This window comes from Mus caroli, unplaced genomic scaffold, assembly GCF_978045245.1.
Source record: "Mus caroli unplaced genomic scaffold, Mus_caroli_1 scaffold_34, whole genome shotgun sequence".
Classification (NCBI taxonomy): Eukaryota; Metazoa; Chordata; class Mammalia; order Rodentia; family Muridae; genus Mus; species Mus caroli.
This window is the reverse complement of record NW_028227289.1, coordinates 1,700,234-1,714,630: the sequence shown is the minus strand read 5'-3', so window position 1 is coordinate 1,714,630 and position 14,397 is coordinate 1,700,234. Positions and strand designations below refer to the sequence as shown.

The 14,397-nt window shown below is 37.6% G+C and overlaps 1 protein-coding gene across 4 annotated transcripts in view; it reads right to left on the bottom strand.

Annotated features, from left to right (window-relative positions):
* Window positions 1-14,397, bottom strand: part of LOC146999830 (ubiquitin carboxyl-terminal hydrolase 9Y) — a 173,674-nt gene that overhangs the window by 135,405 nt on the left and 23,872 nt on the right. For 3 of the 4 annotated variants that reach the window (XM_085834416.1, XM_085834414.1, XM_085834415.1), the window contains exons 8-9: window positions 13,952-14,087; window positions 11,794-11,946 (exon numbers count right to left, since the gene is read on the bottom strand). In XM_085834416.1, coding sequence (XP_085690542.1) covers window positions 11,794-11,946; window positions 13,952-14,087 — 289 coding nt within the window. The remainder of the gene's footprint in view (window positions 1-11,793; window positions 11,947-13,951; window positions 14,088-14,397) is intronic. The other variant, XM_085834417.1, reaches the window with a different exon arrangement.

Sequence of the window (14,397 nt, the reverse complement as noted above, 5' to 3'; positions counted from 1 at the left end):
TGGGACCATCTCTTGGCTGGTAGTCTTGAGTTCTATAAAAGAGCAGGCTGAGCAAGACAGGGGAAGCAAGCCAGTAAGGAACCTTGGCCTCTGCATCAGCCCCTGCTTTCTGGCCTGCTTGAGTTCCAGTCCTGACTTCCTTTGGTGATGAACAGCAGTATGGAAGTGTAAGCCGAATAAACCCTTTCCTTCCCAACTTGCTTCTTGTTCATGATGTTTGTGCAGGAATAGAAACCCTGACTAATACATCCACATAAAACCAGAGACACTGAAATTTATAGAGGAGAAAGTGGGAAAAAAACCTTGAAGATATGAGCACTGGGGAAAAATTCCTAAACAGAACAGCAATAGCTTGTGCTGTAAGATCAAGAATTGACAAATGGGACCTCATGAAATTGAAAACCTTCTGTAAGGCAAAAGACACTGTCAATTAGACAAAAAGGCCACCAACAGATTGAAAAAGGATTTTTACCTATCCTAAATCTGATAGGGGACTAATAATATTCAATATATATAAAGAACTCAAGAAGGTGGACTCCAGAAAAAATGGGGCTCAGAGCTAAACAAAGAATTCTCACCAATGGCTGAGAAGCACCTGAAAAAATGTTCAGCATCCTTAATCATCAGGGAAATGCAAATCAAAGCAACCCTGAGATTCCACCTCACACCAGTTAGTTAGAATGTCTAAGATCAAAAACTCAGGTGACAGCAGATGCTGGCGAGGATGTGTAGAAAGAGGACCATTCCTCCATTGCTGGTGGGATTGCAAGCTTCTACAACCACTCTGGCAATTAGTCTGGTGGTTCCTCAAAAAATTGGACATAGTACTATAGGAGGACCCAGCAATACCTCTCCTGGGCATATATCCAGAAGATGTTCCAACTGGTAGTAAGAACATATAGCTCCCCTATGTTCAAAGGAGCCCTATTTATAATAACCAGAAGCCAGAAAGAATCCAGATGCCTAACAACAGAGGAATGGATATAGAAAATGTGGTACATTTACAACACAATGGAGTACGACTCAGCTATTAAAAACAATGAATTCATGAAATTCTTAGACAAATGCCTGGATCTGGAGGATATCATTCTTAGTGAGGTAACCCAATCACAAAATAATTCACTTGATATGCAGTCACTGATAAGTGTATATTAGCCTAAAAACTTAGATTACCCAAGATACAATTTGCAAAACAGAAGACAATCAAGAAGAAGGAAGACCAATGCCTCGATATTTCATTCCTCCTTAGAATAGGGAACAAAATACCCATGGAAGGAGTTACAGAGACAATGTTTGGAACTAAGATGAAATGATGGACCATCCAGATACTGCCCCACCCAGGGATCCATCCCATAATCAGCCACCAAATGCAGACACTATTGCATATGCCAGCAAGATTATGCTGTCTCGTGTGAGGCTATGTCAGTGCCTGGCAAATACAGAAGTGGATGCTGACAGTCATCTATTGGATGGAACACAAAGCCCCCAATGGAGGAGCTGGAGAAAGTACCCAAGGAAGTGAAGGGTCTGCAAACTTATAGGTGGAACAACAATATGAACTAACCAGTACTCCAACAGCTCGTGTCTTTAGCTGCATATGTAGCAGAAGATGGCCTACTTGGCCATCATTTGGAAGAGAGGCCCCTTGGTCTTGCAAACTTTATATGCCCCAGTACAGGGGAACACCAGGGCCAAGAAGTGGGAGTGGGTGGGTAGGGGAGCAGGGCGGGGGTAGGTATAGGAGACTTTCGGCATAGCATTTGAAATGTAAATGAAGAAAATATCTAATAAAAATTTTTAAAAATTGGAAAAAAAAGATCAACTAAGTAAAACTCATATAAACTCACAGACAGAAGCAATATGCACAAGGCCTGTATGGGTCTTCATAAGGTCCTCCTTGTATATATTATAGCTATGGTTTAGTGTTTTTATGAGATTTTTAAATGTGTATACAAGAGGGTCTCTGATTTTTTGTCTTCTCTTAGGTTCTTTTATTTCCGTTGGGTTACCTTGTTCAGTCTCAATGTGATAGTTTTTGTTTTATCTTATATTATAAAATGAACAAATGAATGTAAATTCATACTTGAGGGTAAAGGTTAACAACTGAAATGTCATTTTTTTGTATTATGGAATGACAATGAGAATTAACAATTCCAGTATCAGTTTTAATGTTCAGGAGAAGCATGAAATGGACTCCACAAGTTTTGTTGTATGTGCTTTTATTTTGCTACAGTTTTTTTTCCTGTTTTCTTGTATTTGTTTTTTTCTTTATTTTTGGGTGCTGTATTTTGTTTTCTAGGTTTTGTTTTACTGGGGGTTAGTTTTTTCCAAGAAAGTACTTAAAATTGGGTGGAAGGAAAAAATGTGGAAGGACTTGGGGAAAGGGAGACTATGATCAAAATACAATTAAATTAAAAGGTGTGAAAATAAAATTTAAAATATATGTGAAAGACATGAAATTTTGTCTTAATGTATTTATAGATTTAGAAACGTTTACTGTCGTCAATGAAGTCAGAAAATTCATCATCTCAGTCTTTTGTCCTGAGTTCCTAAATTTTGTTATCTAATTTCTAATATATAATCAAACATTACAGCTATAGTTCTCATATATTTTAAATTTATTCTTAGTATCCATATTATAGATTTAGGGTTAAAGGAATATTTCATAAAGCCATTTGCTCTGTTAAGAAAACAAACAAAACAAAATAAAACAAAAGAATATGTGTTCAATGAAAGTAGAATACTTTGTCTTTTACAATAAAATTTTGTTATCACTTAAACAAACAAACAAACAAAAAATAGTCTACTTGTGTCTTATTCTCCTCCTCCATTCCAGTTTCAGCAGAGTACTATTAGACATGCTCCGACCCACCTCTTTGACCACTACTATGTTGTTTGTACTCACTGCTATTTTATTTTATTTTATTTTATTTTATTTTATTTTATTTTATTTTATTTTATTTTATATATTATTTATTTTATTTTATTTTATCTTATATCTTATCTTTTCCTATCTTATCTTGTCTCGACCTTTTAAATCGTATCTTATCTCATCTCATCTCTCCCCTCCCCCACCCTCCACCTCTCATCTCACCATCTCATCTTATCTTATCCAGTGATGCTAGTTCTGCCTCTGGCCCCAAGATTTGATTGAAAGAACTTGAGTCAGCTCCCTTTGCTAGTTCATCCATCCCACCCAGAATAGCAACCTAGGACTGATAGGAGTCTGAATTCAACACTCCCATCAGAAATTCACAACTGAATTCTAAAACAGAATTAGAACAAGACTGAGAACCAGGAATCACTTGTCTGGTGAACCACCTGTCTAATTGGAGCAATAGAAACCCAACAACAGAACAGTGGAACAACAAAGGTAATATTAGCTCTCTACTCTGAAAACACAATAAAAAAACACAATAAACATCGTAACTCCAAATGATTAGATATCAGAGTAAAGGGCAAATATGGCTCCTCTCAAAGGACAGCAAAGCAACACTAGAACCCCTACGGAAGAGTTAAGGAAATGACTGAAGGCCCTGAAAAGGATGGCCACCCCACAGGAAGACCACTGGTGTCAACTAACCTGGCTATTGGGAGCTCCCAGGGATGGAACCACCAACCATAGAGCATGCAGGATCTGAGGCCTCTGGCACATAGTTAGCAGAAGTTTGCTTTTCTGGTCTCAGTGGGAGAGGATGTGCCTAATCCTGCAGAGACTTGATGCACCAGGATAGGAGGTTATGGGGAGGCACCCTCTCAGAGAAAATGACATGGGGGATGAGGGGAATAACTGTGTGAGGGGCAACCAAGACATAGGGCAGCATTTGGGATGTACACAGTTAAATAAATAAATGTAAAAATTATCTCAAAGAAATCAGTAGCCCTCCTTTATAAAACTGATAAATGGCCTGAGAATGAAATTAGGGAAACATCCTTCACAATAGCCATAAATAAAATAAAATATCTTGGTGTAACTCTTAACCAGGTAAGATAAAGACCTGTATCACAAGAACTTCAAGTATCTGAAGAAAGAAATTGTATAAGATATCAGAAGATGAAAAGATTTCCCATGTTTAAGGATCTAGGATTAACAGTGAAAATGACCATTTTACCAAAAGCAATATACAGATTAACAGACATAAAAATTATGACACGCTCTTCTGGCCGGACCAGCACCGGGGTAGCTAGAGCACAGGGTCGGCTGACACCTGCCAGCTACCCAGGACCCCCGCCACAGGATTTTGAGACTGCTGGTGAGTGGAACACAGCTTCTGCTCCAGTCCAATCACGCGGGACCTGAGACTGCTTTGGTTGGGGAGGCAGAAATCCAGCCTCAGTAGGACCACAAGCCTCTCCGGTCAGAAAAGCACTGGGGTAGTTAGGGCGCAGGGTCAGCTGACACTCGCCAGCTACCCAGGACCCCCGCCACAGGATCTTAAGACTTCTGGTGAGTGGAACACAGCTTCTGCTCCAATCCAATTGCGCGCGGGACCTGAGACTGCATTAGTTAGGGAAGCAGAAAACCGGCCTGAGTAGGACCACAGGCCTCTTCCAGCCGGACCAGCACCGGGGTAGCTAGAGTGCAGGGACAGCTGACACCCGCCAGCTACCCACGACCCCCGCCACAGGATTTTGAGACTGCTGGTGAGTGGAAAACAGCTTCTGCTCCAATCTTTAAACAGTGACAACGACAAAAACTAACCCCAGAGATTACCAGATGGCGAAAGGTAAACGTAATAATCTTACTAACAGAAACCAAGACCACTCACCATCATCAGAACCCAGCACTCCCACTTCGCCCAGTCCAGGGCACCCCAACAAACCGGAAAGGCTAGACACGGATCTAAAAGCATATCTCATGATGATGGTAGAGGACTTCAAGAAGGACTTTAATAACACACTTAAAGAAATACAAAGGAACACTGGTAAACAGGTAGAAGACAGTAAAGAGGAAGCACAAAAATCCCTTAAAGAATTGCAGGAGAACACTGCTAAAGAGTTACAAATCCTTAAAGAAAAACAGGATAACATAATCAAACGGGAAGAAGTCCTTACAGAAAAACAGGAAAACACATCCAAACAGATGATGGAAATGAACAAAACCATACTAGACCTAAAAAGGGAAGTAGACACAATAAAGAAAACCCAAAATGAGGCAACACTGGAGATAGAAACCCTAGGAAAGAAATCTGGAACCATAGATATGAGCATCAGCAACAGAATACAAGAGATGGAAGAGAGAATCTCAGGTGCAGAAGATTCCATAGAGAACATCGGCACAACAATCAAGGAAAATGTAAAATGCAAAAAGATCCTAACTCAAAACATCCAAGAAATACAGGACACAATGAGAAGACCAAACCTAGGGATAATAGGAGAGGATGAGAATGAAGATTTTCAACTCAAAGGACCAGCAAACATCTTCAACAAAATTATAGAAGAAAACTTCACAAATCTAAAGAAAGAGATGCCCATGAACATACAAGAAGCCTACAGAACTCCAAATAGACTGAACCAGAAAAGAAATACCTCCCGACACATAATAATCAGAACAACAAATGCTCTAAATAAAGACAGAATACTAAAAGCAGTAAGAGAAAAAGGCCAAGTAACATATAAAGGCAAGCCTATCAGAATTACACCAGATTTCTCACCAGAGACTATGAAAGCCAGAAGATCCTGGACAGATGTTATACAGACACTAAAAGAACACAAACTCCAGCCCAGGCTACTATACCCAGCCAAACTCTCAATTAACATAGATGGAGAAACCAAAGTATTCCACAACAAAACCATATTCACACATTATCTCTCCACGAATCCAGCCCTTCAAAGGATAATAACAGAAAAAAAACAATACAAGGACGGGAACCACGCCCTAGAAACAACAAGAAGGTAATCCCTCAACAAACCTAAAAGAAGACAGCCACAAGAACAGAATGCCAACTTTAACAACAATAATAACAGGAAACAACAATTACTTTTCCTTAAAATCTCTTAATATCAATGGACTCAACTCCCCGATAAAAAGACATAGACTAACAAACTGGCTACACAAACAAGACCCAACATTTTGCTGCTTACAGGAAACTCATCTCAGAGAAAAAGATAGCCACTACCTCAGAATGAAAGGCTGGAAAACAATTTTCCAAGCAAATGGTATGAAGAAACAAGCTGGAGTAGCCATTCTAATATCTGATAAGATTGACTTCCAACCCAAAGTCATTAAAAAAGACAGGGAGGGACACTTCATACTCATCAAAGGTAAAATCCTCCAAGAGGAACTCTCAATCCTGAATATCTATGCTCCAAATACAAAGGCAGCCACATTCATTAAAGAAACTTTAGTAAATCTCAAAGCACACATTGCACCTCATACAATAATAGTGGGAGACTTCAACACACCACTTTCACCAATGGACAGATCATGGAAACAGAAACTAAACAGGGACACAGAGAAACTAAGAGAAATTATGAATCAAATGGATCTGGCAGATATCTACAGAACATTCTATCCTAAAACAAAAGGATATACCTTCTTTTCAGCACCTCATGGTACCTTCTCCAAAATTGACCACATGATTGGACACAAAACAGGCCTCAACAGATACAAAAATATTGAAATTGTCCCATGCATCCTATCAGATCACCATGGACTAAGGCTGATCTTCAATAACAAAATAAATAATAGAAAGCCAACCTTCACGTGGAAAATGAACAACACTCTTCTCAATGATACCTTGGTCAAGGAAGGAATAAAGAAAGAAATTAAGGACTTTTTAGAGTTCAATGAAAATGAAGCCACAACATACCCAAACTTATGGGACGCAATGAAAACATTTCTAAGAGGAAAACTCATAGCTCTGAGTGCCTCCAAAAGGAAACTAGAGAGAGCACACATTAGCAGCTTGACAACACACCTAAAAGCACTAGAACAAAAGGAAGCAAATTCACCCAAGAGGAGTAGACGGCAGGAAATAATCAAACTCAGGGGCGAAATCAACCAAGTGGAAACAAGAAGAACTATTCAAAGAATCAACCAATCAAGGAGCTGGTTCTTTGAGAAAATCAACAAGATAGATAAACCCTTAGCCAGACTCACTAGAGGGCACAGGGAAAGCATCCTAATTAACAAAATCAGAAATGAAAAAGGAGACATAACAACAGATCCTGAAGACATCCAAAACACCATCAGATCCTTCTACCAAAGGCTATACTCAACAAAACTGGAGAACCTGGATGAAATGGAGAAGTTCCTAGACAGATACCAGGTACCAAAGTTGAACCAAGATCAGGTTAATGATCTAAACAGCCCTATATCCCCCAAAGAAATAGAAGCAGTCATTAATAGTCTCCCAACTAAAAAAAGCCCAGGACCAGATGAGTTTAGTGCAGAGTTCTATCAGACCTTCAAAGAAGATCTAATCCCAGTTTTTCACAAACTATCCCACAAAATAGAAACAGAAGGTACTCTACCCAACTCATTCTATGAAGCCACAATTACTCTGATACCTAAACCACAAAAAGACCCAACAAAGATAGAAAACTTCAGACCAATATCCCTTATGAATATTGATGCAAAAATACTCAATAAAGTTCTTGCTAACCGAATCCAAGAACACATCAAAACAATCATCCATCCTGACCAAGTAGGTTTCATCCCAGGGATGCAGGGATGGTTCAATATACAGAAATCCATCAACGTAATCCAGTATATAATCAAACTCAAAGACAAAAACCACATGGTCATCTCGTTAGATGCGGAAAAAGCATTTGACAAGATCCAACACCCATTCATGATAAAAGTCTTGGAAAGATCAGGAATTCAAGGCCCATACCTAAACATGATAAAAGCAATCTACAGCAAACCAGTAGCCAACATCAAAGTAAATGGTCAGAAGCTTGAAGCAATCCCTCTAAAATCAGGGACTAGACAAGGCTGTCCACTCTCTCCATACCTATTCAACATTGTACTTGAAGTCCTAGCCAGAGCAATTCGACAACAAAAGGAGATCAAAGGGATACAAATTGGAAAAGATGAAGTCAAAATATCACTTTTTGCAGATGATATGATAGTATATATAAGTGACCCTAAAAATTCCACCAGAGAACTGCTAAGCCTGATAAACAGCTTCGGTGAAGTAGCTGGATATAAAATGAACTCAAACAAATCAATGGCCTTTCTCTACACAAAGAATAAACAGGCTGAGAAAGAAATTAGGGAAACAACACCCTTCTCAATAGTCACAAATAATATAAAATGTCTTGGCGTGACTCTAACTAAGGAAGTGAAAGATCTGTATAATAAAAACTTCAAGTCTCTGAAGAAAGAAATTATAGAAGATCTCAGAAGATGGAAAGATCTCCCATGCTCATGGATTGGCAGGATCAACATTGTAAAAATGGCTATCTTGCCAAAAGCAATCTACAGATTCAATGCAATCCCCATCAAAATTCCAACTCAATTCTTCAAGGAATTAGAAAGTGCAATCTGCAAATTCATCTGGAATAACAAAAAACCTAGGATAGCAAAAACTCTTCTCAAGGATAAAAGAACCTCTGGTGGAATCACCATGCCGGACCTAAAGCTTTACTACAGAGCAACTGTGATAAAAACTGCATGGTACTGGTATAGTGACAGACAAATAGACCAATGGAATATAATTGAAGACCCAGAAATGAACCCACACACTTATGGTCACTTGATCTTCGACAAGGGAGCTAAAACCAGCCAGTGGAAGAAAGACAGCATTTTCAACAAATGGTGCTGGCACAACTGGTTGTTAACATGTAGAAGAATGCGAATCGATCCATTCCTATCTCCTTGTACTAAGGTCAAGTCTAAGTGGATCAAGGAACTTCACATAAAACCAGAGACACTGAAACTTATAGAGGAGAAAGTGGGGAAAAGTCTTGAAGATATGGGCACAGGGGAAAAATTCTTGAATAGAACAGTAATGGCTTGTGCTGTAAGATTGAGAATTGACAAGTGGGATCTCATGAAACTGCAAAGCTTCTGCAAGGCTAAAGACACCATCAATAAGACAAAAAAACCACCAACAGATTGGGAAAGGATCCTCACCTATCCTAAATCAGATAAGGGACTAATATCCAATATATATAAAGAACTCAAGAAGGTGGACTCCAGAAAGTCAAATAAGCCCATTAAAAAATGGGGCTCAGAACTGAACAAAGAATTCTCACCTGAGGAATACCGAATGGCAGAGAAGCACCTGAAAAAATGTTCAACATCCTTAATCATCAGGGAAATGCAAATCAAAACAACCCTGAGATTCCACCTCACACCAGTCAGAATGGCTAAGATAAAAAACTCAGGTGACAGCAGATGCTGGCGAGGATGTGGAGAAAGAGGAACACTCCTCCATTGTTGGTGGGATTGCAAGCTTGTACAACCACTCTGGAAATCAGTCTGGCGGTTCCTCAGAAAATTGGACATAGTACTACCGGAGGATCCAGCAATACCTGTCCTGGGCATATATCCAGAAGATGTCCCAACCGGTAAGAAGGACACATGCTCCACTATGTTCATAACAGCCCTATTTATAATAGCCTGAAGCTGGAAAGAACCCAGATGTCCCTCAACAGAGGAATGGATACAGAAATTATGGTACATTTACACAATGGAGTACTACTCAGCTATTAAAAAGAATGAATTTATGAAATTCCTAGCCAAATGGATGGACCTGGAGGGCATCATCTTGTGTGAAGTAACACAATCACAAAAGAACTCACACAATATGTATTCACTGATAAGTGGATATTAGCCCAAAACTTAGGATACCCAAGATATAAGATACAATTTGATAAACGCAAGAAACTCAAGAAGAATGAAGACCAAAGTGTGGACACTGTGCCCCTACTTAGAATTGGGAACAAAACACCCAGGGAAGGAGTTACAGAGACAAAGTTCGTAGCTGTGATGAAAGGATGGACCATTTAGAGACTGCTGTATCCAGGGATCCATCCCATAAGCAGCTTCTAAATGCTGACACCATTGCATACACTAGCAAGATTTTGCTGAAAGGACCCAAATATAGCTGTCTCTTGTGAGACGATGCCGGGGCCTAGCAAACACAGGAGTGGATGTTCACAGTCAGCTATTGGATGTATCACAGGGCTCCCAATGGAGTAGCTAGAGAAAGTACCCAAGGAGCTAAAGGGATCTGCAACCCTATTGTTGGAACAACATGATGTACTAACCAGAACCCCGGAGCTCTTGTCTCTAGCTGCATATGTATCAAAAGATTGCCTAGTTGGCCATCACTGGAAAGAGAGGCCCATTGGACTTGCAAACTTTATATGCCCCAATATAGGGGAATGCCAGGGCCAAAAGAATGGGAATGGGTGTGTAGGGAAGTGGGGTGCGCTATGGGGGACTTTTGGGATAGCATTGGAAATGAAACTGAGGAAAATATGTAATAAAAATATTAAAAATTTAAAAAAAATTATGACATAAGTACATGCATGATATGTATTCACTGATAAGTGGACATTAGCCAAAAAAAGAAGGTAAACAAAAAAAGTCCCAAACCAGTATGTTAGGACATTTTTGGTCCATTTTATTAGACTATTCTGATTATATAGGCAGTATCTATACTATTATATATATAAATATCTATAGCTATACATGTTAACATGTAACAATGAAGTTAACATGTAATAAAGAAAATGCCCTGATAGAGTATGCCAACAGTACCAGGAATAGTTTATGTCTTCTTGAGTAGTTGACCAATGACGTCCCAGTGATTACCCACTTACCATCACATACTGTGCAGACACATCTTACTTATAATACAGAACATAAGAAATTTAGTTTGTGCCCAATTAAAAGTTTCAAGAATACTTATTAATATTCATGGTAATTGCAGATACTCTACTTGCTATCAGAGGATAAAAGTAACCATCATTATCACCCATTAATAAACTCTTAAGACCTACAACAGCAATTTGCCTGTAAGATATACTTGTACAATATTGGTAAAATATTATGGTAATACCCATTTTTTTTATTAGAGTTAATGGTAAAGGGTCAAGAATCTGAACCTTGATAGGACAGAGGAAAATTTACTCTTATTCTTCTGCTATATGAACCTAGCAATGACGTTATTCCTATTGACATAATGTTATTCCCATATATTAAGATAATCTTGTAACTCCCCTCAGAGAAGTTACTTGTCAAAATAGAGACTTTCTACAGGACAATGTGCAATGTCAGAAACTCTGCAGCACTGAGTCCTAAGTGAGATGTCCTTAATACAGAAAGATTTTAAGATCCACAGGCAGTAGATTATACTCCAAGGAAATAATATATGCCAGATAAAACAAGGGCTGACACTCATATAAATTCAGACACTGCTATAGGACACACAAGACATAAGTACAAGCCAGAAAAACTGTCAACACAGAAAAAACAGGAAACAAAGACACACTCTTAGTCAAAAAGATACTTGCTGGGAAAGACAAATCAGTAGTCTGGAATGGAGTGACAATGAACCTATCACACTCACTCTACACAAATGCCTAAGAATATTTGACTCAGAAAAATGATACTTTTTGCATTTTTAAAATTTTTGTCTTTTTCATTAGATGTTTTTTTTATAATATATGATCACCTACAAACTTTATTACATAAAATATGGATATCTATGTTTCTTAAAAATTGTATATATATAATTATCTTATGAAATTCTTATAATACATATATCTGCTTTTCAAGTCAATTACATAAAAACTAAAATTTCATTTTTTTATTATCTCAAGAAAATTTCTTACCTGTGCTGCCCAGATATTATTAAGATCCTGTAAAGTAAGAGCCTTTTCTTTAATTACAAAACGAAGAATCTTCTCTATTTTTTCCACATACTGTGGTTGATGTAGGCTATCTTGCAAGACAATGGATAAGATATTGTTCTGCTGTATCCACTCCTAAATTTAACATAGCATAAATATTTAACTATAGAAACTGAAAATTTTTCCAAAAAGCAAAATAAAATAACAACAGACTTATAAATAACAAGTGAAATTAATTTACTTAATGCAGGTATTAAATATTACAACAAATAATTTTAAAGGATTATGTTATACATATAAAATGCACCCAATACAGAGAAACACAACTACTGCTTAAATGTGTAATTAGTAATTACATGGACTTTATTTCTGACATGTAAAGAAACTTCCCATATGTGATACATATTCGTTATGATATATAAAAATAATGACTTGTAATTCAGTGTGTTTTAGTTTGGAAAAATGTATTCAAAATATCTCAAAAATATTACATTGATTTATAACTTTAAAAATACTTCTTCCTCTTGCTTGATGTTCTAGTGTGGATTGATGTCTATATGAAAGTGAGGGCAGGTACAAGATAAGGTGAGAGCCTGGAATTGGGCAGTGGAAAAGGTAGGTATGAAGAGATTTTTGGAGATGCAATAGAGAGGACAGAGGGAGAGGGAAGATGGTGGATGAACAGGATGATCCAGATTCTGTGTGACTTGAAATAGCCACAGGTAGCTATGAATATCTTATAAGGGATGGATAATTACAGGACAATTTGTCTTATCTAGGTAGGCAACTTATATTATTATCAACTGGTTCTGAAATTACTGTGTGGGTGTCTTGTGAATTGAGAATTTATTGATATAGAAATTTGACTGATTAATTATAAGCTTCTAGAGTTTTGATTTACAGGGTTAATGCGATTTGTGACAACCAGTTGCATGGAGTATATGGCTGAGAAGGTACAAGCAGTTCTGAGGCTGGCTGGGAAGAATCAGAGCTAGGAAGATCACCTCTTGGGGTTAACCTAGAGGTGGAGAGACCAGGGGCAGAGAATAGCTGGGTATAATGCAGGATGGTGCCATTTTTTAAAATACTTCCCGCAACACCTGAGCATAAGGGGATGCTAGGGTGGTGAGATGGGATGGGTGAGTGGTTGGTGGAGCACCTTCATAGAGGCAGAGGAGGGATGAGATAGGGGGCTTGCAGAGGGGACATTTGAAATGTAAACAAAATAACCAATAAAAAATTTACCCATATTAAAAAAAACCTTCCTGTTTGTATATCTACAGAGAAGTGCTAATTTAGTTTGTGGACACTATGTGTGATTCTACATGACATGCTACAAAGCAGTTACATTGCATGTATATGTAAAATCTGAACTTCAATATTTAGTCAAAGTAGCTCTGACATATACTATTTTCACAAGAGTTAAAAAAAAGCCTCAAGATTTTGTCATATTTTGGTTAATTAAGACTCTTTTGTCAGTGATTATTCTTCACAAACATGTGTATATAGTATTTGCTATTAAGATATTTTTATATGATATTCACTTCAAAACCAAAATATTTGAAAAGTGATTCCACAGAAAGTCATTCACTAAATTCCAGATCTAATCAACCACTTAAAAGATCACCTTTTAATACACGTTACCTATATTTAGAGTCATGTTTACAAAAGACACAAATAAGTTACTTATAACACTTTTTCCCAATTCCTTGCTTCTTATTATTTAAAATTGTTTAGTAGTTTTAATTTTAAGATTTTACTTTTAATTGTATGTATATAGGTATGTATATTGATGCACAGACATATACAAGTTTATGTATAGAAGTATACAAGTGTATGTCTGTGCATCATTTGTGTGTTGTGTGCATGGTGTTTGCTCTCTCAAAACTACAGTTACATATCTCTGTGACAGTTAAGAACCAAATTAGAGTCCATTGGAAACACAATAAGCATGCTCTGTTTGTTCTTTTGCTCTGGAAGTAACTGATAATTAGAGTTGTTGCCAAGTTTTATTATTATGTCTCAAATACTCAAGAACAGATCTTAGTCTCATAAGCTCTCCTCAGACCTTCCAGCCCCTTACAAAATAAACAGATAGACAAATAATATGTTTTGCTATTTTTTTTAAAAAAGAACTTACTGCCATTCGCTCAGCGGTTAGCCACTCTTCTTCAGAATTACCATGTTGATGCGTATAAGATGACACACTTGAGAGCACTTTGTTAATTTCATTCAGTGCATTCATCTTTCCATTAAAAGAAGAAATCTGTAGCAATCTATAAAAAATGCAGCCAATAATGATTTTTAATCATTTATATCAATAGCAGGGCCTTAGTGGTATATGCCTAACCAACCAAACAAGCAACTCCAAAGCCTGAATTAGAAGTATCACACATTAAAAGGGCTGGACTATATACAGTGAGTTCTTAACTAGAATAAACTCTTGTTTCAGGCCCCCAAAACAAACAAATGAAACATCTAAATTAAAACCAAATCCAAACAAAAAAAATATTTAAAGGATAAGAGATAAAGCACTGGTAAAATGCTTGCCTACCATACAAAGCCCTAGGTTCAATATGAAGTACC